The sequence below is a fragment of the Macrosteles quadrilineatus genome, unplaced genomic scaffold, assembly GCF_028750875.1.
Source record: "Macrosteles quadrilineatus isolate MER2022 unplaced genomic scaffold, UCM_ALF_1.0 Scaffold_6__1_contigs__length_79288215, whole genome shotgun sequence".
NCBI classification, from domain to species: domain Eukaryota; kingdom Metazoa; phylum Arthropoda; class Insecta; order Hemiptera; family Cicadellidae; genus Macrosteles; species Macrosteles quadrilineatus.
In genome coordinates, this window is record NW_026542599.1 from 65,867,583 (window position 1) to 65,893,515 (window position 25,933).

The 25,933-nt window shown below is 37.5% G+C and overlaps 1 protein-coding gene across 1 annotated transcript in view; it reads right to left on the reverse strand.

Moving 5' to 3' along the window:
- Window positions 1-2,421: 2,421 nt before the first annotated feature.
- The window catches only part of LOC128996757 (procathepsin L-like), a 108,260-nt gene continuing 84,748 nt past the window's right edge, over window positions 2,422-25,933 (reverse strand). The window contains exon 7 of the mRNA XM_054422209.1: window positions 2,422-2,704. Coding sequence (XP_054278184.1) covers window positions 2,496-2,704 — 209 coding nt within the window. The 3' untranslated portion in view covers window positions 2,422-2,495. The remainder of the gene's footprint in view (window positions 2,705-25,933) is intronic.

Consider the following 25,933-nt stretch of genomic DNA (forward strand, 5'->3'; position numbering starts at 1 on the left):
AAAACATCATACGTCACACCAATTATACGTACTTATTGTCATTCCTCATGTTTTATACAAATAAACAAAACAAGGAAACTATCCTACACTTCAAGTGCAGGCTAGCTTCCTTTTTTTAAAACACAAACAAATGACCTTGAACATCATATGATCATCCTCATTATGATGTCAGCTCAAATCCGCTATAACTACGCAATTTCCGCCCCTATAATCCCTAACATTTAAATCAGCTGATGGGGCAATTGTGACCCTTTGATACTACTGATATCAATACAATATGTAGTGATATCATTTAAATGTCTAATGATTTTCTATTGTTTTTTTCACTAGGGTGAAGGCCTCGAACCGTAATTTTTTAATTCCTACATTTCCAAGATCGGGGCGACCCTTGTGGGTCTCCCCTTTTACCTTGCTAACTACCCTGACATACTAATCTGATATCTAGTAATACTTAAATATAAGACTCATCCATTGTGGTAGATTACTTGAGGTTGACCAGGTTATAGAAACAGTTGCTGGGGACGTCCGTGGCAAGTGGGGCGAGAATTAGAAAAAGTAGGTGGGGGAAGGCGTTTGCTTGCTCGCGGTGGGCTGACGAGTTCGTCATGCAGCCCTGCCACGCGAAGCGCTGACACTATAAGAAATATAGCGTACCGCTATGTGTCACATACCACCACACCACATCATTAACCACTATACCATTTTAGACTAATAACTAGCTTTGTAGCCCCTATGGCTATGAACTTTTTATCCTATAGCAGCTTGTTAAACACCACTATCACACACTTGACCTCTAAGGTCACAACCAATGAGTCAAGGTCATGATAACAAGTATTTTTTACCTCTGATTGAAAAAATATATTCCCCATAAGAACCCATGTTAGACTTAAAATGGCGCCCCTAACTACTCACTCATCAGTCAAAACTTATAGATATTCTACCAGGGCACAGACAGGGTCAGGGAGGAGGGAATTGTGTGCGGTAACCATAAAAACTAATCAGTGTTGCCAATATCTCAGTGAAAAATTTCCATCGGTGACATTGACCGATGCATACTTTTAAGTATTTAACAGATTTCTTTAAGTTACGTAGCAAGACCACTTCTTCAAGAACATCCACGGCTACGAAGGAGTGTACTTCGAGACGCCAACCCCCAGAATCAGCGGAGCATGACGTGTCATCCGCCACCCCACCTGAGAGACCCTCATGGACAAGGAGAGGGTAGGTGGTTTAGTGTGTATACTACAGGGAAACCTGTAGGAGTTCCAAACTCCCCCCGCACGTCGGGCGCTCCAGGAGGTGCATTCAACGTATTGGGAAGTGTGTATCGCATTCCACATAAAAAATCAACAGTTAACATCAACTCAAGCGGTAATGAATTACTTGATTTTAACTCGTATAATTTAAAATAATTAAACCACTACAATGTGCATTTACCTTTTCAAGAAAAAAATGAAAAGTATAAAAGATAAAAATTTAAAAATTATTCATGAGATAGGGAATTTTGATTTTGACTATATTTTGGTTATAGAATAGCGTGAGCGAATAATTTCGGCTGATAATTGAAATGTTCAATGTTACGAAAAATGTCTAGTTCGTAAATAATGACTGTAGTATAATACTATTGACGAGAGTTTAGCTACGTTTGCTGATACCGAAATTGACTATAACAACTGATGAATAAACAAGCTGGGATCCAGATGACGGGACATTTTATCCAGGTCAGAAAATATACCAAGCCAGCTTTGGTAATACACTATTTATAATTTTTAATACCAATACCATCCAAACTAACCTATAGTAATCTGATTAAAATAAGGTTACTGATGAATGGTACGGCTAAAAGATACATAAACATATTTTTAAAATTTTTGAAACTAGAGAAATTCCTGGCCAGTTGGATATTGCCACGATGCTGTTGTTAAAACAAGCCGTACATAAGTCATAAGTAATTTATTTGGCCAGATTTACATTAATGCATTGGCTAAGTCAATATACAAAAAAATACAGAGCGTTTTATAAACTATAGAATAAGTACTAAACTAAACAATATATGCATTTAATCAACTCATAAACCAAGCTTTACATTATGCCCATGACTACCCATAAGCAATAAAATCACGGACACGGTAGTAACACTTAGACACCAGTAATTTTCGAAGGGATGTTTATTAATAACAGGGTTTGACTCAAGTTTTAGATGGATTGGCAATTAGCATGACATTGACAAGTAGTATACTGTTGTAATAAAGATGTTTTTTATTTTATGTGGTTGGATGCTTAGGTATCTGCAGATCAAAACTGTTTCGCAAAAAATATGGGCATGATCTGGAAAAAATGGAATTGTTCTTTTTCAGGAAACGGAGGGTTTACAGGATGTATATTCTTGGAAAAATTCAAATTACAAAGCAATTACACTTTACTAATTAGTTATAATTAACTGAATATTAACAACACAAAAACGTTGAACTGGCCATTGGCCATTAAGTGGTGGCCTAGAGGATGGGGTAGCTGGCATGGGAAGCAATACCACACATATTGTCGTGGTTCCTAGCCATCATGATGTATCCCTTCATTCCCCAGGAGGTTCCCCAGGAGTTCTTCACCAACCAAAATTCTTCTCCATTCGTGGTAGTTCCGTACCCGATAACCAACATGCCGTGGTCTAGTTTCTGGCTGGAGCAGGCAGGCTCCTTGTACACGCCTAAAACCACAACTTACACTTTCTATCGTGCAATAAAACCAGAAGTTAGGATTGTTAGGAAAGAGTTAGCTACAATTTCATTTATTTATTTATTTATTTATTCAATTAACGGTTACAACCAATACAGTTAAACACATTGTTGTGCATGCTTAACAGTAACAAATCAACTATGATCAACAGTGAATACATGGACGGCTGTTCAGTTATGTTAATACTCTAAATAAATAACAAGTGGCAAAGATTGAGTGCAATAGAGTGACAATAAATAATCAAGGTCATCAAGGTGCAGATACCATGGTCACTGTTGTAGTCTAAATTATCAAACCTAGCTGTTCTCTGACCCTTCTTGTACCTGGGACTGACCCGTGCCTTAAACCATTGGCCAACTATTTTTTATAGAGGGATTTTATCACTGTCTGCATCTTTCCTTGAACGGTTGGCTGGTATGCAAAACATAAGAAGAATAAGAATAACAATATTTTAATGCCATTTTTTTATGAGGTTGGCGGCCTCTTTTAACCTTGCATTTGCCCATCCACATAGACTAAGCGCCCGTGCGTGGATCGTTTACAGCAAAGCAAGGAGTGAGCCGGTACAGTACAAAGGTGAACTGTACTGATAAAATGTTATTGGCAGTGACCAGGATCCGAACCCACGACATCGCTGCCTTGGGCTCGAAGTCCGCGGCGCTACCGACTGAGCCACCGACTCACTAAAACGCACTACTATAACCCAGAATGCCAACCGCATGGTAAAAAGCATTAAGTGTTTTGATTGTGTTGTCAATCCGTAGGCAGCGCCACCAGCGTTGCTAAGCTATTGCATGGCAACGCTGGTGGCGCTGCCTACGATTGACAGGCTAAGCTCTCTCAAACCACTTAATGCTTTTTACCATGTGGTTGGCATTCTGGGTTATAGTGGTACGTTTTCTGTGCTACCATTGACTATTTTCAGAACGGAAATGGCATTGTCAAGTTGCATATGACTGGAAACAAGTATAAATACATAAACATAATATACATACTTAAAACCAAGAGTCGTTAAGTTCTAAATAATTCTAAGATATAATAATATTAAGAAGTAAGATTAGTTTGAATGAGGTAGCCGTTTTGTCAATTTCAATTTCATTTTCTGTGAATTCTTTAATACTATAAAATGGGTTTGCCACGAACCAATTAAAGATTAGATTTTAAGGTAGAAAGAGAAAGGTTAGCTGCCTTGAGAGGCTCAGGCTGCTTGGTGTACAATTTCACACAATTTAGTTTCAATGACTGCCTTACATTTTTTTGGAATTGCTAATATATTTTTATTTATTTATTAACGGAATAACCATTTAAAATAATACCATACTTTAAATAAATATGTATTCATTTGTTTGAGATATTAAATATAAATAAACAATAACAATATTAAACAACAGTAATAACAATAAATAATAGTAGTAAGATAATTAATATGACACCAGTTGGTATTACATTTTTTTTTCCTTTTAGTTGAAAAATATAAATCTATATGGAATGAAAACATAGCAATTTGGACATTTAAAGAAAAACAACAAAAATAATAACAACACGTGTACATAGAGATAACCTTTGAGAAAAAATAGTAAACAATTGAACGCAAAGCAGGGCAATCAGGTTTCTGACACTCACTTCACTGCAGGCAAATAAATCCACATGCGGAGATACAACGTTGCCAAGCTGCTGGATGCGAGTCATAGTTGACTGCTGGGCGTAGTTGGTTGCCTTCGTGCAAACATGTCTCTGGATCTAGTGATTGATGACATTTCTAAAGACGTGGCAGAAATTAGAGCGGAGGTGTCTGCTGTGTCGAGGTCCTTATCAAGCTTGGAACCACGGATGACTTCTGTCGAAAATAAAATGGATTCCATATCCCAGAACCTGGCTAAAGCCTCCACAACACTTGATACTCATGTCGAACGATTAGCCAAGCTTGAAAGCCACTTCTCTTCTGATTCCTGCCTTGCCTCCACTATTGAAGAAATTAATGATAGAAATCTCCGGGCCAAAAATGTTGTGGTCTTTGGGTTGCAAGAGAGCACAAAGAGTACGGCCGAGGACAGAATGATGGATGATAAGGAACATCTGAAAGTAATCTTCACAGCAATTGAACCAAGTTTAAATGTGAACTCCTTCAAGATATTTCGTGTCGGGAAGGGCAAGAGTCAAACAAAGGCCGTGAAACAGGGGCAAGAGGCAAACCCAGTCCAATCAAAGTTATTGTTGGCTCTGAGGCTTCTGTTCGTGTGATCACCAAGGTTGCTACTAAGGATTTTCTAAATGGGCTTGGAGAGAATTTCTCTAAAACTTCTATTAGCCACGACCAAACTAATAACGAGGTTGAGCATCTAAAAAAACTTAGAGCTGAGCTGTCCTGTCAATCTGAGTCTGGTGAAGGAAATTTCACCATTCAATATACTAATGGAATCTTAAAAATTGTCCAGACAAAAAAACGACTAAGCACCAACTGCATTGAACACTTTTCCTTCTTGTATGAAAATATTAACGGGATTCGTTCCAAACTCACGTCTTTGCATGTCCTTGTCCCCATCTCCATGAATAAAATTATTATATTTACTGAAACAAACTTGAATCCCGCAATCACTTCTTCAGAGCTTAGCTTTGATGGATACATTGTCTATCGAATGGATCGTTTGCCTCAAACTAGTAGCAAGCAGGAAGGTGGGGGTGTTTTGATTGCCGTTCACAAGACTATTTTTTCATCCGAAATCGTACAACCTGATTTACCAGTGGAGGCACTGTGTGTTCTTGTTAAACTTACAGCAAGCTGCAAGATAGTTCAGGCGTTTAGGCGATTTCAAATGGCCCGCGCAGAGTCATTAGTTCACCGAGCGGCGACGCACTGCGCTAGCGTCGCAACCCCTATAAAAGCCGCGCAGAACACGGGACAGTCGGACTTGAGATGTTGAGTCGAATAGCTAGCAACATCTCCCCAATAGGTCTAGGGCAGAATAGCCCGGTAAATAAACCAGTGGTGGAACAACCCTGGTAGCGTCGAATACAAGGTGATAGGCCAAGGGCGGAATAGCTATTGGATCCGCGCATATACATCGCGAGGGCGGAATAGCCCGGTAATTAGCCAGTGGTGAAATAACTCTGGCATCGTCAAATAGTAGGTGTTAGGCCAGGGCGAAATAGCTCGTGGACCCGCGACAATCGATTCGGGGTTTTTAAGTATCTGTTTAGTATTTCAAAATTTATTTCTTTGCAATTCCACTGCACACACATACTCCATAATCCTGTCTAATGCCTGCCTTTCATGAGCACTAAAAAAACAAGCTGATGATTAGCTCTACTCTAGCTAGAAGAGGATTGAGTTCAGCCCACTTGATTTCAGTATGTAGGGTGAGCCATAACCTCTTTTTGCTCTCTCCTTTTTTACCATTTAATTTTTGCCAATTTTCTACTTTTCCACCCGCATTATAAAACAGTATCGTTGGTTTTAATTCCAAAAGTGAAACACGGTAAATCCATTTAAATAGAGATTTGTTTTATTTTCGAAGTTAAGATTTTAGTTAATTACGACCAGTGTTTCACTCACGGAGTTAACGCCAAGTAGTCCAAATTACTAATTTGTTTAAATTAAGGCCTAACCGGGGCTGTGATGAATGTGTCATTTTCTGAAAGCTGATGCTTTAACGACCGTATCTGAGCCCATATATTTTAAACTAAATACTATTATTATTACTACTAACCCTGGCCATACTCAATTAGATTAGCTATCCGAGGCCGATAGTACAATTTTGTCCCAGGACACATCAACAAATAGAAGGCAATTGGTAGAAATACAGTTTACAATGTCGTTGATAAAGATGATGGATCAATTGCCCTTGAAACAAAATGAATTGTATATAATCATTTTTAAGTTAATTTTATTATTATAAGTCCAATTCTATTGTAAATTAGATTTTATTTTAATTTTTTTTAATTTCAATGGACATTTCATTTTGTTTGATGTGGTGCTATTTGTTAACAGCTTATCTTATCAATATACTAGTAATGCAATGTACAGTGCAAAATAGCTAATATTAAATAACAACTAAACATTTGACACTTAGACATAGGCAACAAAAACAAATAATAACAATAATATAGTAATTAAAAACAACAATAACCAAAAGCTTAAAAATAGCTTAAACAAACATAACGACGATCCATAATACTAACCATATACTAACCATAAATAACAAGGAAAACAGGTATGTTTAACAAAATAAATATTAGCTTAAATAAGTAACAGATTCTGACTAGAGCAATTGTGAAAGACTTTGTTCAATATAATTGTGACCTAACATATACATTTAATTGTGTCTACTTGGTTCAATAAACGAGTTATTGAGTTGGAACAGCATATGCCGCAGGATTGACCCCTGTGGTACCCCCGATATACCAATGAAGGCTTCAGATGTTGATGACGCAAACCTCACAAATAGCCGCCAATCTCTTAGGTAGCTGGAAATTAACTAAGTAGTGGACACGCGGCCATACTAAGCTCATACCAAGAAGCGTGCCCGGAGACCGTAAAGAACATGTCCAGGCAAGCCTGCTGGTGGAATAGTGGGTTAGAAGCTCTGAGGAGGAAGGTTTGCAGACTGTATAATGTAGCAAAGCGTACAGGAAATTGGAACAACTACTTAAAGATGCTCACTGTTTACAATAGGACAATTAGAAGAGCTAAGAAAGAGTCATGGAGATAATGCTGTCAGAACACGGAGAGTGTTTCTGAATGTGCAAAGCTTCATAGGGCACTAGCTCGAGGTCAAGCTAATCCTTTAGGAACAATGCTTAAGGAGGATGTCACATATACAGACGGCCCAGAAGAAGTGCTGGAGAGCCTTTTGAGCGCTCACTTCCCAGGATCCTTGCAACCGCAGAGCACAGTCCAGGAGGAGATAGAGAGAGAGACTAGGGTGCGGACGGCAAGGGAAGATTGGGCCTGCGCTAGGGCTGTGATTACCTTTAACGGTATTAAATGGGCTCTTAGGGCATTTCAACCATTTAAAGCTCCTGGTACCGATGGCATCTATCCTGGGTTTTTGCAGGAAGGTGGGGACCAGTTGATACTCCCCTTGGTGCGTCTTTTCAGGACCAGCTTAGCCAGTGGAGCAACAGCATGGAGGACCTCAAGGGTGGTATTCATACCGAAGCCCGGAAGGGACACATATGCTGTGCCCAAGGCTTTCAGACCAATCAGCCTTACATCGTTTCTCCTGAAGACCATGGAGAAATTAGTGGATAGACAAATAAAGGATAGGGTCCTGGTAAGCCATCCTTTGCGTCTGAACCAACATGCCTATTAGAAGGGAAAGTCATGCGAGACAGCCCTGCATGCGCTGGTTAGTAAGATTAAAAATGCTATCTCGAACAAGGAAATAGCAGTGGCTGCATTTCTTGATATAGAAGGAGCTTTTGACAACACTAGTACTCGCTCTATTGTATCAAACTGGTGTCAAGAAATGTGGAAAGCACTGTAGTGAGGTGGATAGGCAACATGCTCGAAAGTAGGAGAGCGCAAGCTTCTCTGTGTGGGATGGTGAGAGAGGTCAAGGCCCAAAGAGGGTGTCCACAGGGTGGCGTCTTGTCACCAAATCTGTGGAACCTGGTGGTTGACGATCTCCTGTCCGAGCTCAATGCACAGGTCATGTACGCTCAAGGATATGCTGACGATATTGTTGTACTAATAAGACGAAAATTTATGAACACTTGCCTGGAACTCATGCAGAGGGCATTGTCCATAGTGGAGAGGTGGTGTAACTAGGAAGGTCTGAGGGTCAATCCAATGAAGACTGTAATGGTACCATTTACAAGGAAGAGAAATGTTGATATCGCTAGAGAACCAACTCTCTTCGGTAATCAGATTCAGGTTAAGAGGGAGTTCAAGTACCTAGGAATAAGGCTGGACGACAAGCTCACCTGGAACAGCCATTTGGCACATATAACGCAACGCTCTCAGACCACACTTATGATGATGAGGCGGGCTGTTGGGAAGACCTGGGGTCTAAGTCCACAAATGACTAACTGGCTATACACTAGGGTTGCAAGACCGATGATGGTATATGGCTCGGTGGTCTGGTGGACCAAGGTAATGCAAACTATCGCTGTAAAGAGACTACAAAAGATCCAGCGAGTGGCATGCCTTAGCATCACAGGAGCCATGAGAGGCACTCCAACTGCAGCCCTGGAAGTAGTGCTAAACCTGCCACCTCTCGACATCATTGTGAAAGGAGAGGCAAGGATGGCAGCCTACAGAATGGCTTGCAGAATTGGCAACTGGAAGTATAATGCCTCCAGTGAGCACACAAGAATTGTAGACAAGGTGCAAATGAACTCCTTGGAAATGCTACCAGACAGGATGGTGAAGATCACAGATCTAGAAAAACCATACAATGTCAACATTGTTGACTGGGATTCCTGTGATAAGGGTGAACCTGAATACATGAAAAGGGGGATCACCTGGTATACGGATGGCTCGAAAAAGCCAACGGGCAAGGGGCTGGAATATATGGAGTCAGACCCAAGGCGCAGTTCTGCGTAAGTTAGGGAAATATGGCCACTGTATTCCAGGCAAAAGTGGTTGCCCTGTCTGAGTGTGCAAGAGTGTGTTTGAAGCGCGGTCTTATAGGCAACCCTATATACATGAACTCAGACAGCAAAGCAGCACTAATGGCACTTGACAGTTTCGACTTTACCTCCAAGGCTGTATGGGACTGTCATCAAGCCATGAAAGCCCTGGGAAAGACCAACAGGATAATCCTTAGTTGGGTTCCAGGGCACAAATGTATTGCCGGCAATGAGGGAGCTGACAAGTGGGCAAACAAAGGAGCTGAAAGCCCGCTCATGGGTCCAGAGCCGACGTGTGGCATTGCTTACAGCACAGCACGGAAAGCTGTTCCCAAGTGGATGGGCATAGAATATCGAAGGAACTGAGAAAGAACCGAAGGAAATGTACAGTCAAAGAGAATGCTGAAGGCACCTACAGGTGCGATAGCGGCAGAAGCCCTTGGGCTGAGTAGGAAGACCCTGCGGAAGGTGGTTGGTTTTATTAGCGGCCATTGGGTATTCCGTGGACATTTTCACAAGATGGGAATTCAAGTTGAAAGCCTCTTATGTAGGAAATGTGGAGAGGAGGAGGAGACAGCATTCCACGTGATAGTTATGTGCCCAGCCCTACAAGGTCTGCGCATGAGATCCCTTGGCCTATCAAGTGGAGATCAAAGGGAAGAACGGGTCACCATAGTCAAAAGGATCTCACGGTTCACAAAGGACCTGGAATTTGACAAAGAACCTGTGAATGATGACCTGGGTGCACAATAAGCTGTTCTAGCTGCGATGCAATTCCATGGTTACTTAAAGCCTGCCCCTCTATAAAAAAAGTAGTAGACAAGTGATTCCATAAGCATAAAGCTTGTCAAGAAGGCGCTGATGACAGACCCGGCCAAAAGCTTTAGAGAAATCCAGATAGAGGGTGTCAACTAGCTTGCCCTTCTCGAATGCCTCCATCACATAACTTTGAAAAACGATAAGGTTAGTAGCCGTTGATTTGCCAGGGATAAATGTATGTTGGAATCATTCACCAGAATTTTTCACAGGCTAATTTTTAGCAAGGGTTAGGTAACCTATATTGTTCCTATAAATAATGTAAGCTGCCTGAGCCTTTAGAGTCCTGCTATCTGATCTAAGATTCTTCTTTACAAGTGGGGAGCAATAATACCAAAGGTTAAAAAACTATTAAAGAAACTATTAAATAAAGCTTCTGAGTTGTTCTCATTATCTAAAATGTCTTACTAGGACTCATTTTGAAAAGCCTCACAAAAAATATTAAAATTTTGTTTATTTTAGTTTCTGATAAAAAATGTAGGTTGTTGATCTGCATTTTGGTTATTTGTGAATGATGGTTTACATCAATGTGTAGCCGTTTTGGGTGAACTTTCTACTACTGATTGAGTGACGGTGGTGTAAAACTAAATTAAGCTTGCTGATTCTGCTACCAATTAATTAGTGAAAGACGTGTTGGGGACAGAGGACGGAGATCTTTTACCCAGACCGGAAGCTTGCATAGCCAGCCTTGATTTATGCTAATACAACTAATTTACTAAAAACTATCCTTCCAAAACTTGTGACCTAGAAAACGACTGTTAATGAAAGATCGGCTGGTGATTGAACTACTTAAATAAGAAATACCTAACAATTTATTGAAAAGAACTATGGAAACTTCTGAGGAAAACGTGTTGTTCTAATCATGTTGACAATGGTCCGAGCCTGAAGGGCTCGACCAGTAAATTTCCTAATTCCTACATTTCTAATGTCGGGACGACCCTTGTAGGTGTCCCCCTTGTTTGCTAACTAGCCTGACATATTAATCTATGTAACTACTATGATAATTGTTCTAATAACTTAGCCATTAAGATGAGTTAGAGTTTTCTGAGGAGTGGACAACCAGTTTCTTTCCAGACAGTTCTAGTTGCAGACAGGGACGGGGTCGAAGTGGGAAGAAGGCTGGGAAAGGTCGGTGGGGGAAACCGTTCGCTTGCTCGCGGTGGGCTGACGAGTTCGCCATGCAGCCCTGCCACACGAAGCGCTGACACTATAAGAAATATAGCGTACCGCTAAGCGTCACAAATGGTTAAAAGTACACTTTCGCCCGGTCCCGGCCGGATATCTATTGTCGAGCGTGTATTGTGTTGAAGACTTCTATCGGTGAGTGACTTATATTATTTACTCACAGCAAGTAAATCTACCGGACGGACATTCTTTGGACTGACGACTCATCGCAGTGCTCGAGAAACTATTATTGGAATTTAGTTTTACTGTATATATTTAGTTGGGGAAAATATTGAAATATTTGTGTATTCTAGTTTGTTTGTATGGTGGCCACCGTCAAAACTCACATGTGTTTTGATTGATATTTGTTTAATATGTTTAATGTTTAATTAAGGTATAGAGTTTATTTTGAAATATATCTTGAATCTTGACACTTAAACCATATGAAGTCAGTTGATGAAACATTTTCTTAAAAATTGAATTTGATACTTTGCCTTTGTTGAATTAAGGGACATTTCAAGTCCTTAGGCATTAAATATAATTTGGTCCTGGACCTAAATAAATATTTTGAGAATTAATTGTCTTTGAGTAAATATTATCTGTTGTTGAGCTGTAATCTGAATCAAGTATATGTAACTCTGTTTTGAGAAAAAAGGTAAACATTTCAATTTTGAAATATTATTAGGTGATTCAAGAAATATTTCACTTCTGAAATTTATTTGAATAAATATTGTGTTCTAGCTCAATTTAGTCTTTTTATTGATGTTGTTGGTATCCTTGGTATATAATTAAGTTAGCGTAACTGAACATAGTATTTCACTTGATTGAATATTTCTTGCTAGTTTTAAGATTGTCTATTTTGGGTATGATATGTCCCTCATTAGTGTAAATACGGCTCATTGACATAGTTAGATTTTTTTTCTCTTTTCTCCCTGCATACTGAAGGAGTCACTCGGACTGGGAAGGTTTGGTTCCTTGTTGCATCCTGTTAGTAAACCCTCAACAAGGTGGCGCCCTCAAATGAATTAATTATAAAATATCGCCCGAGTGTCTGCTTGGCCCAAATTCAGGACTTACCCCGACCCAAACAGAGCTATTCAAAACTTTGCTGGTGGCATATTTTTTCAGTCAATTGAGACTGTTGCAAAACCTCTAGAGTTATTCTAATTATTTATTGAAAATAATATCGACAAAAGCAAACAAAGACAAACAACAAAAGGGTTTTTACACTAAAGATATGTTGTACTGGGATATCTATCCTGACACATAGATAATTTGATCCTGAGTCTGTTCAAGTACTGTTATACAAGATATGAACTGGCCACATATTACCAAAAGCCCAATAACCTATCAGTACCAACTGTCGTCAACTGAGGAGTCAACTGAGGACAGCGGCAGTATTCTTCTGACCGGTGAGTAACATGGTGGCAGCGGTGGTGCCCCAAGCCTGTTTACAGAAGAAGAAGAGACTGAAAAGAAACCAAGCGTCATCGCCATTATTCAGTGCGCGTCGGTGACCATAAACCTGCAAAAGTTTGCAAATTTTTTCAAAAATACATATTTTCATATTTCTAATTGTCGGAAGTGTCTAAAATTAGTTTATTTTCAGTCCAGAAGTTATTTTTATTGTTTTAATGCAGTTTAAAGTAATATATCTTGTAAATATGTGCAGTTATTCATTATCAACCGATTAGCCGGCAAGATTGTCGTAGCCATAGCCCGTACGGTCATCAAGAAAAATAACTTACTTAACTCAAGATTTTCATGATAAAAGTATACATGGTAATCAAATTTATTTCAATATTATCTCTAAACAATGCCACCAGGAAAAGGTGGACAGTCAACAGAGCCTGAGGTAAAAAATGTAGATTCTAACCTAGGCCTAGGCTTAGACACAAATGCAGTATTGCTAGGCCTATCTCCACCTTCACAAGTGGATGTGAAAGGTGACAATGTTGTAGAAAATTGGATATATTTTAAATTGCAATATGAAAACTATTCGATTGCTACAGGTTTAGATAAAAAAACCACGTGAGGTGCAAGTAGCCACACTCTTATCAATCATAGGCAAAGATTGTTTAAAGATCTTTACTAGGCTAGACTTAGATAATGACAAAAAAAGTTCTGCCCAAAGGAAATTTAGAGGCTTTGGATGCCTATTTTCAACCTGACAAAAACGTTGTGTATGAAAGATTCATATTTGGCTCGGCCAACCAAGAAGCGTATGAAAGCATTGATCAATATGTTTGTAGGCTGCGTCATCTAGCATCCTCATGCAAATATGAGAACTTGGAGTCTGAGCTCATACGTGATCGTCTAGTTTTAGGTGTTTCAGATGTCAGCCTTCGCAAAAAGCTATTGGGAGATTCTAAGCTAACGTTAACCTCGGCCATTGACACATGTAAACGCATGAAGCTACAAATAAACAATTGAAGAGGATTATTACCCAAAACGAGACCGAAGATGAGGTATTGAATAAAACATCGCCTGTCTACTCACAAGGTAGGACCAACTCAAGTTATTCTAAACCTAAGACTTGTATCTATTGCGGAAACCTTCATCAATGGAAAAAATCTCTATGTCCTGCATTTGGCAAGACGTGTCAAAATTGTGGTAAACTTAACCATTTCTCTATTGTATGCAAACAAGGTAAATTTAACAGAGCTAATTTCAAACCAAACGCAAACTTTAACAGACAGCAGACCTCTAGTAGGCCTAAATCTAAATATAACCGCAAGCAACTGCATTTTATTGGTGAGGAATCACAACCATCAAGTAATGATGATAGCGAATATTCTTTGTTTTCACTTTTCCAAGTCCGTAGTAGCATTCTTTATAGGCCTACTGTACACAATCAACCGAAGAAGCAATGGTTCACTGAGTTACAACTAAGTTGTAACGGTATATTTTGGACTTTTAAATGTCAGTTAGACACTGGATCTTCCAGTAATGTGATTAACGTTGAGGATTACAATAAACTAATTTGTGATCACAGCCCTCATTTTAGGCCAAGTCAAATAAAACTCAATGCTATGATTGCAAAGTCATTGAACCTGTAGGGCAACAAGTCTTGCAATGTGGTATTGACAACAAGGTTTACAACTTAGTCTTTCAAATAGTTAAGTCCCCTTATCAAAAACCCTTAATTTCAGCTGAATCTTGTGCGAAACTAGGCCTAATAGAAGTTAAAGCGAATCTGTGCTCCGTGCAAGAAACGATGAAGCCTTGGGACAGAGCGGACATTCTTAGTGAGTTTAATGATGTTTTCGAAGGCCTAGGCAAACTCCCAGGAAAGTACCATCTAGAATTAGATAGTAATGTTGTTCCTATCAAACATGCTCCTCGCAGAGTACCAATAGCACTCAAACAAAAAAATAAAACTTAAATTGTTAGAATTGAAAGAAACAAATTTAATCACAAAAGTAGCAGAACCATCAGAGTGGATAAGCAGCATGGTTGTTGTGACTCGTAACGATAAGAAACGCATTTGTATTGACCCTAAAGACCTGAATATGGCTCTAAAACGATCGCATTACCAAATTCCAACGATTGATGAAATTCTACCAAATTTAGCGAAAGCTAAAGTATTTACTAGTTTAGATGCCAAAGATGGCTATTGGCAAGTTGAGTTAGATGAACCATCGAGCTTCTTAACCTCATTTTGGACTCCTGAAGGTCGTTACCGTTGGTTGCGCCTTAGCGCTGGCAGCAGAGGAATTTCAGAGACGACTCAACGAATTATTATCCGGCTTAGAAGGCGTCAACGTCATAGCAGATGACATTCTGGTCTACGGGTGTGGTGACACATACGATGAAGTGGTCATAGACCATGATATAAAGCTGAAGCATTTACTTGAACGAGCTCGGCAAACGAACTTGAAGTTAAACAAACAAAAGCTGAAACTGCGAGAAAAAGAATTAGCCTATATGGGTCATGTACTAACTCAAAACGGTCTAAAACCAGACAATACAAAAATTTTAGCCATTCAGAAGATACTTCAACCTAAAAATGTGAGCGATCTGCAAAGATTTCTAGGACTTGTAACCTATCTGGCTAAGTTTGTCCCTACGTTATTCGATCGGTGTGAAGTCTTACGTCAACTGACACAAAAGGACGTGCCATGGACATGGGATGTTACCCATAAGAATGCCTTCGAGAATCTAAAAGATATGCTATCAAAAACTCCGGTATTACGATATTATGACGTCACTAAACCGGTAACGCTACAATGTGACGCCAGTGACACAAGTCTCGGATGTGCTTTAATCCAATTAGGCCAACCAGTGGCCTATGCATCTAGGACAATGAGCCAAACAGAGAGACGCTACGCTCAAATAGAAAAATAATGCCTGAGCATCCTATTCGCTTGCAATCGTTTTCGTCAGTATATATGTGGCAAAGAAGACATAACGGTGGAGACAGATCACCAGCCTCTGCTGAACATCTTCAAATAGTCTGTTCTGTCAGCACCCAAGCGATTACAATGTATGATGCATAAACTACAAAAGTACAACGTTGATCTCGTTTACAAGAAAGGAAGCACGATGTATATAGCAGACACCCTGTCACGAGCTGCGCAAACAATGACGAGAAATGATGAAAAGGACTTAGAATCATGGCAAGTACACCAATTACAAGAGGAGGAAAATATGTTTAACAGATTGGAAGAAATATCGTCCACGGAGCATTTAAATGTCACCAAAGATCGACTTGATCAGATAAAAAAGCACACCAACCAGGACAAAGAGCTTGTTGCAATGAAACAAATCATACAAGATGGATGGCCAATGGCAAAAGACAGCCTTCCAAATGAAGTGAAACAATATTGGACATACAGAGATGAAATTAGTATTCAAGATGGACTCATTTTTAGGGGTGAACGCTTAGTAGTGCCAAAATCCCTACGAAGAGAGATGTTAAACAGGATACACTCGAGTCATCAAGGCATTGATGCCAGTCTCAGAAAGGCAAGGCTCACATTATTTTGGCCACATATGTCGGAGGACATTAAATTGACAGTTAAAGAGTGTTCGGACTGTTTGGAATTATCACCCGCTCCTGCTCATTTACCTATGCAGACCCAAAGAATCCCTGATCTACCGTGGAAGAGAGTAGAGCTTGACATATTTCACCACAAAAATGGCAATTATCTAGTCACAGTAGACTATTACTTAGATTTCTTTGAATTGGGAAGACTACCTGATATGATGTCTGCCGCTACGGTAAAAATTGCAAAGAAAAACTTCACAGTGGTGACTGACAATTCACAAGCTCAGTTTTAAACAGCTAACTTTCACAGATTTGCAAAAGAATGGGAGTTTAATCACGTCACATCGTCACCATATCACCCGAGAGGTAATGGCAAGGCTGAATCAGCTGTAAAGATAGCAAAATACTTAATTAAGAAGACTGAAAGAAATTCAGAAGATCTATGGATGGCTTTATTAGAGTGGCGCAACACTCCCACAGAAGGAGTCAACTCAAGTCCTGTTCAACGCTTGATGTCTCGTCGCACAAGAACGCTTATACCAGTAGTGAAGAACTTGTTAGTACCAAGGGCAGAGTGCTCAGTCCAAGACCAACTTAGCCTAAAGAAGAGGAAATATAAATTTTATTACGATAGAACTTCCAAGACATTGCCTGATTTAGACATAAGCCAAGAAGTTTACGGGAAGCAATCGACAAAATGTGACCCCAAGTGGTCTCCAGGAAAGATAGTTGAGAAGAAATCACCAAGGTCGTACGTGGTAGATATTAGTGGAAAGTTGTATGGAAGAAACAGAGAATTCTTAAATGCACCAAAGGCGGCCCTAACACACAATGAACCTGACCGAATAGCAGACGACAACAGGACCCAAGTTGACAGTCCCACTAAGAAATCAGCTCCAATTGTAGACAACATTTTACATGACCAAGATATGAGACCACTCGATATGGAAACTAATACACCTAACAGACGAGTGACACGGTCTAGACGTCACGTCAAGACCCCAGAACGATACAAACACTAAGCAAGACATGTAATACAGGCCTACGAAGTAATTTTTATTGGTTTAGTTTGTTCTGTTTTTTTTTTTATGAAGACATATTCTATAGACCTGTAAGAAGAGTATTTTATTATGTACGAGAAGAATTTTTATTTTGTTATCTGTGTGAAGAAAGAGTTTTAATTTTTGAAAGAAGAAATTTATTTTGAAGGGAGAATTTTGTGTTGATTTGTGAAAGAAGAAATTGGTTATGACAGTTTTTAATTTACAACAAAACAAAAATCTTACCAGGAGTCTCAAGTTTATTTCATGAAAGGAGGGATGCTATACAAGATATGAACTGGCCACATATTACGAAAAGCCCAATAGCCTATCAGTACCAACTGTCGTCAACTGAGGACAGCGGCAGTATTCTTCTGACCGGTGAGTAACAAGTACCTATTACAATAATTTGTTTTACATTTGAGTTTTTTAGGGGCTTATGACTTGCCACTAGCATTTTAAAATACGATAGCAATAATTAACCCAAATCAACTAAATTGCTAAAATAAGCTATTAGGCTAAATCATATTAGTGATTGTATAAGGAAATACTTAGTTTGTTGCTCAACTTATTTTTCCCCGTAGAAGCCTGGAGAATTTCCCGTCCTCCCTCAACGACTTGCGAGTCAGATCACATTTTTTAAGCGACCCTATGATCTACCTGCCAGACCCCCGGGCCAGTTTGAATGATCCAAAACTACCCTCTGACCGCGGATCAGTCTGTATGCAGCCCATTGGTGGAGTCATTGAGAACCGTGCGATTAGTGTTCCATTGTGTGAGCCGTGCACACTACACCTTTTTAACCGACTTTCCCACTACCAACAAAAGGAGGAGGTTCTCAATTTGTCTGTGGCAATATTTTTTTTTCTATGTATGTTCACCAATTTATCCGTGATTCTTCTACCAATCAGTATGGTTCCACCACCAAAATTACCAGAAGAGTTTCTATTTGGTCCTATATATATATTATGTTTAAGTGTAATATTTGTTTCGGCGAAAAATGCTGAAAACCACAAATATTCAACATTTATTTTGGTATATTTGTGCAGAGAAGGCAATAAATAATAATAACATTCCTACAGCTGTTAGTTGAAACCATTTAAATGAAGCTACAGACAATTCTTCATGAAACAGTTGCTTCATATTGAATAAACTATTTCTTGACATGGAGCATAAATAAATTACATTGAAAAAATGCATTTTGTTTTGGTTACTATAAAAAAGGTATTTTAAGGTTTGACCTGATTTGTGTATACAGTAATTCTGGTTTAGTATTGAATATTCTGACTTACAAAAACATAGATGTTTCAGTGAATAGCTGTATGATATTTACAAATAAAAGTGTATTGTGAAAACCAAAGCATTCGTAAAACTGGTCTAAATATAAATTAAATGCAATTATTCCTTACACGACTTATGAAGTGTGAGAGTGCATAATCGTCAATCGTCTTAAAAGTGTTAAATATTTTAATTACTAAACATGCATTTGCAGATGTGGAATGTTTATTAATATTCTTTACCCAGTTACTATATCTATCAATACTATAATGCCTGTTTCGGACGGCTGGGCATCCCTGAAAACCAACTGGTGGACATTGTCTTGCAGGGGTTGAAGCCTGAGGAGCGGTCCAGACAAGTCCTAGAGGAAGCTGATTTGTGATTTCGGCTACATCTTTAGCAAACAAAACCACCTACCCGGCTTACACCACTTTTAGCTCAACCAATCTTTCATATATGTATTTTCCAAAGGTACTATACGTGATAACAACCAATTTTCTACTTTTTAGAGATTTTGTTGTGCTGGTAGCTGAGGAATAACTTTCATATTGCTCCAAAAGGCTTGAGACGTTACTGTATTTCTCTTTATAATGTAGAAGTATACCGATTGCAGGAAACGATGATGTCTAACATTTCAATGTCTCTAGAAAAGACAGTTTTTAGGTTTAGTTTTTCTTTAGGCCTAAGAGTTGTCTATTACGGACAACTCTTTGTTTCTTAAGGAATATTTAAAAATGTTTATTTTTATACCCATTGATTATGTAACCTGAACAGGTGACTCAAGCAGTTTAAAAATAATGATTATTCTGTGGCACTTTTGATTGTTTCAAACAGTTTTGCTTATTGTTTAAAAAACCTCTAGTAATTAATATATAACAAATTATAAAAACAGTCATTAAAAATCATAAAATAATTCATTTTTGTAAAAAAAATACAATTTCAATAAAGTAAACTTTTATTAGTCAAGCTCCATATTTTAAGTCGGCGCGGCCCTAACTGCAAATATGATTAAAATAAAACGAGGTGTTAGCCCATCCTACGTATGGGAGTAGTCAGTTAAAACTGTGTATAAATCAGAACAGCTAGCTTACACGTATAAAGACAAATTTTATAGCAGCCTACAGTAGAAAGAGTAATTATCAATTGAGAAAGTGTATGGGCCTAGCCAACGATATCACCTTCCAATTCCATCGCATACCTGCCTCTTCCATAATCAATATCAACACACAATTACTTATACTATACACAATTTCCAGTAGGTCTGAATAGAAACTTCCTAAAATAAAACGAAAACATCCAATAAAATTCACAGTACACATAATTTAGTCGAGGCGCTGAGGGGGTTTGAACATGCATAAAAGTGTAACGAAATTTGACTTTTGATTGTTGCTATGGGTACCTAGTAGATAAAGAAAATCGATGTTGTCGCATTTCTAGGTGGTTAATAACATGGGGGGGAGGGGGTGAAGTTGGGGGGCCGCCCGGGGGGCCACCGCGCACAAAATTGCTTATATCTCGAGAACCAAAAGTCATATGAATACGTTAGACATGTCAAACTGTGCAGAAAAATGCATTCTACAAATAGATTATGTAGTAGTTTCACGGAAATTGACAAGAAGTTACTAAAAATTATATTATTTAAATTTACGATAAGTATAATCAGGAGTATAATGGTTTTTGTTGTTGTTTAGAACCATTAATTTTTTAATTGACAACTTTTGAGAGTAGTACACAATAGGTAAATAGTACTTCTGTATAATGAAACTATTGCGGTACATAACCTAACAGCTATACAATCCTCAGATCCAATAAACATAACACAAACAAAGGAGCTAAACGCGTCGCGGTCATTGTTCCTGCTGCCGTAACTATTAATGGCAAGTACAGTTCAAGCTGAGACTTATATTATACTTTTAGAAAGATGGAGATTCTGAGGATTCATTTATATATATATAAAATAGTATTGAGGGACTATTATGTAGCGAAAAATATAGTTTGTAAAAGAAGAGAGTTCAAAAAAATTTGGTAGTTGAACGTTTCCATCACCTGACCAGGCAGCACAATTGTTGCAACAGCTGTTTCGACGATCGCGTACAGGTAGTGTAAATGATACGAGTAGAAAATGTTAAATACAAGCCTTGGCGAGTGCCCTAAAAACTTCTACGAGTGTCGTTAACACTATTTACGCCAGTTGTGTGCATTAATTAACCTGCGACAGTATTTTAATTACCTAAAACCACTACTCAAAACTTAAAAAGAGAGGTTATTTTTTCTTTACCCCTCATTGTCTCTGACAGTAATGCAACGAATCATCACACCAATCGTTAACAATTAAATCGACCTAAACAGCTGATTAGTTGAAGTTCGAAGCATTATAATTTTACTTCTTATCTCTCAATCCTTGACCCTATCTGGGTACCAGTGGTGGTTATATTTTGGCCCTTTTGTAGTGGTATCATATAATTCACCAGAGAAAAGTTACATGCCATATAAGTAGATATCTATTATATATTATTGTTCCGTATTCAAGCGCTACCTAGATATTTCCAGACGTTTCATATCATACAATAACCTTTGTCCTGTCACGTGATGTCTAAAAACCCCAATCTCGCCCCAGTTTTCTTGCATTCATGCAACTACTAACATGTCCCCGGCACAATTAACTCCCAATTGCTGCTCTCATCTCTTAACCCCAAAGTATATTTAATTATTATTAGTGACACATATTAAAAGTGAACTATTGAACATTTGTGAAGTGAAACACTACTACTGCCGGTCCGGGTCTGTGTACGAGCAATACGCAATAGCTGGCCAGCAGAAGAAACTCGTGTACGTCTACCGGCTTCGTCTTCTCAACACTTCAGTTAAAAGGAAGGTACCTCATCAATCTCATTATATCTGTTAAATAATTAGTGACAAGTTTTTAATATTGCTCTTTCAACATACAGTCCATTTGAACATTTTTAGGCAAGTTTACCCCCCAATTATGTTTCAGTGATAAATGTAGAATATAATAATATAAAATACTAGCTGACCCGGCGAACTTCGTATCGCCTAAGTTATAGGTTTCCCCTAAGACAGACCGATGGAAAGAAAGTACCGTTACGTTTAATTTTCAAGATGATCTCGTTCGCATCGCTCAATCACGTCCTAGTTGAAGTTCGTTCGCTACGCTCACTCACCTTTGGGTTGGAGCTCGTTCGCTACGCTCACTCACCTTTTGGTTGCAAATTAGCTGTTGTCATAAATGTAAAAGAAATAATAGTGCTGCACCCTGTTGGTAATCCTTGTAACTTTAATGCTATTGAACATCATAGAACAGAACCGACTTGTTTAATTGAAACAGCTGTTAAGATTCATTAATTCCATTTTCTCATAAGGTTAACATGGGAAACTCCAGAGCCACTGGGGCGGAGCCCTTTTAAGAATTTCGAAACGGGAAATAGTTCACGTCCGATTCGCATACCTACAGAATTTACACACCAAATTTCATAACGATCGGTGAGGTCGTTCCGGAGGAGTTTGCAGACAAACACTGTGACACGAGAATTTTATATATTAGATATATTTTTCAGCAATGCTTTTAGGTGTAGTAGCAAGAGGTTTGCAAATTTTTGGATTATGCAAATTATAAATGTCTGAATCCACCCTCAAAAATCATAAAAATAATGTTTTTATCCATATTATCCAAATGTTAAGGTTGTGTAAAATATGATTCCTTACGTAGAAATATCAATGTTTTTTTTTTAATACGCATTAAAAAAAATATAAAAAACTACCAAACTATTTTAAAAACCGAATTGTATTTAATTGTTGTATGAGAAATAAATTTATTGCATCAACAGTAACAATTTAGTATTTTCACAAAAATTTTCAATAGAATAATTTAATTTTTACCATATTTTTTTATTTTTATCAATATGTCAATCCATCTCCCTTTATCAAACCTTGTATAATATATGGCCAAGCAGACCAATAGGTAATTGATTCAATACATTATAATATAGAACATTTTCAAATAACCTTATTTCATGTAAATATATAATAACCTATAACTTTTTGTAACAAAATTGCTTCAAATTCAATATAATTTTACTTAAATAACTTGTCAAAATTCAAATTTAGCTCTTTAGCAAATGAAAATTGTTATAATATATGTGTGAACAGTGGCCTACAATTTTCCATGATAAAGTCAGCATTGACATATGTGAATGCAACAATGCATCAAACCTTCCTCACTTCCAAGAGTGCTGAGCTAGTATGAAGATATAAATTGTAAACTGCATATTTTAATATAAAAATGTATAAAAAAGTGCATATATTTGGAATAAATGAGTGAAATTTGATTAAAGAAGATCCGTCCTTGTTACAAACATTAATAACCACACAACAACCAGAAATTAAACAGTGAAGAAGACATCAATTTTGGTGAGATCACTCCAGCAGACATTTTCTTTCCTTGGATCGAAGCCATTACAACATATTTAAGGCTAACTTTTGAACTTTTGTACCAGAATTTAAAAGTCAAGAAACTAATAGAAGCTTATTCAGAACATTAATTAATTCAACCTATCAGAAAATAAATCGAACATAATTTATATTTCAAAACAAAATTTAATTAGGCTATATATAATCACAAGATTAAATTCAAACGTCGCTCGATCACCCCACCTGGGATAAAGATCCATGCAATATAACCCCTCAACCTAAATTAGAACTATTGTAATAGGTAAAGCTTAAAGCCTAAAGCCTAAATTTGTAAATTCATTTGCCACCCTTTGTAAACTTTTATTGTGAACCCTTAGTTTCTTTTCTTTTACCATCAATTTTGTATTGTAATGAAATAAATTTAAGTTTAGATACTGTACATGGAGTTTCCATTGTATTCCTAGCTTGTATTTGAAGCCTTTTTACACTGCATAATTAAGAGTAAAAGCTCTTTCTAAAAATGTATAGTTAAATGTAGTTGAAATCGAAATTTCCTGAGTAATTTACGTCAGAATGTGAAATGTTAACATTTTTTTACGAAAACATAATTTTTATGACCTTTTCAAAACTATAGTTCGGCCGCATAGAAAAGGACCTGCGTGCTAATGCTAAACCAATGCTAGAGGAGGTCGCTTTCTAAGCGGAAGAACTATACACAAAATTGTTATAACCAACCTCAGATTCGGAGATATATAAATTGTAGTGAATTTATTGCAGTTTCAGATGGTGATGGAAACGATCCACCACCAAAATATATTTTGAACTCTCTTCTTTTACAAAATATATTTCCCGCTACATAATAGTCGCTCAATACTATTTTATATATATATATAAATGAATCCTCAGAATCTCCATCTTTCTAAAAGTATAATATAAGTCTCAGCTTGAACTGTACTCGCCATTAATAGTTACGGCAGCAGGAACAATGACCGCGACGCGTTTTGCGCATTTGTTTGTGTTATGTTTATTGGATCTGAGGATTGTATAGCTGTTAGGTTATGAACCGCAATAGTTTCATTATACAGAAGTACTATTTACCTATTGTGTACTACTCTCAAAAGTTGTCAATTAAAAAATTAATGGTTCTGAACAACAACAAAAACCATTATACCCCTGATTATACTTATCGTAAATTTAAAAAATATAATTTTTAGTAACTTCTTGTCAATTTCCGTGAAACTACTACATAATCTCTTTGTAGAATGCATTTTTCTACACAGTTTGACATGTCTAACGTATTCATATGACTTTTGGTTCTCGAGATATAAGCTATTTTGTGCGTGGCGGCCCCCCGGGCGGCCCCCCAACTTCACCCCCTCCCACCCATGTTATTAACCAGCTAGAAATGCGACAACATCGATTTTCTTCATCTACTAGGTACCCATAGCAACAGTCAAAAGTCAAATTTCGTTACACTTTTATGCATGCTCAAACCCCCTCAGCGCCTGGACTAATTATAACGTTGGTGTCCTGACATCTTTAAACGAATCGTCCACACATATCATTTATATCAATTTCACTGCATCAATTGCTAAATAATTAAGTGTAAACAAAGAAAAGTAAAAACAACAACATATAGTTGTTTTGGTAAACAGCTGAGTCAAAAATAAAATAATATTCATTTTAACAAAAGAACTGGTCACATTTTTAAGGAATTTAAAACGTAAAACACGCTGGTAAAGCTAGTGACGTAATTAATTGTCTATGTTTATTATCCATTCCGTTATCAGTTCTAATTAAACCACCCTCATTGAATCTATGTACACCGTAATTCCCCATATTCATTTATTTAAACTATAAAATATTCAGCGCCTCCAAACGTAACCAAAATTAAACACACGCCAAACAACTTTTTAGATTTCATAAAAGGATGGTTAGTCTAATTGCAGTATCCTAGGTCAATGATTACGTTGTGCTCAATCTATGTCATTCATATATGTATATCTTTGGATAAAACCCGTCTGGGTTGTGGTGGTAATTTAAAATTGTATTCCTGAGGATTCTTGATCTCCTTATTTATGACATCAATATTTCCGGGCCTAATCCAAACAAAGTTTAATAATTCAAAAACATTGATTGTAAACAAACCAAGATCAATTAAAACGTGTAAAAAATGGATTTTCCTACCCTTTTCTAACAAAGTTGAGCAGTATAATAATTTGCATATCCTTTTTATAAGACTCGTGTACAGAGCCTCGACTTTTATATATATATGATGTTACTTTTCTCGGTGGTCTCCTAATCTTACTATTCCTAAAAATCAATGACAGAGTAAATAAAATAACCTCATAGTTCTACAGAGCATTTTTATATTTAAATTTACCCAGCTGTTAGTTAAAAGAAAATTATGTTGTACTAAAACAAACCGATGATTGCAAAGATTTATTTAAAAAAATCGTTTGAATATCCTAGTATTTTACCTATGTATATTTAAATAATCTGTCATCCTCTTATCGAAGGATTGAACGTATCAATGATTAGCATTACACATAGTATAAATAAGTCAACCCTTAGTAAGTCTTTTAATTTTATCCAAATGCTGAATTTGTGTTACAAACGCTGAATCGTAAACAGCTGTTATGGTAAAACAAATTATATTACACCAATAGTTAGTTTAGAATCTTAGCGTCGGCTGCTAGACTTTTCAAAAATTAAAACTTAATTTCTAAATAACTGGGACCCTAAACTAAAATTATGGCTTCGACATTCCCTAGTTCTCAAAATTATCTTTTTTTCAACACAAAAATCATGAAAATACGTCGAGTGGTTGATTCAGAATCGTGAAATAAAAAAACCTGTTTCATTTTAATATTATAGATATTGCGCAACGTGTAACGTACAAGATTTTACC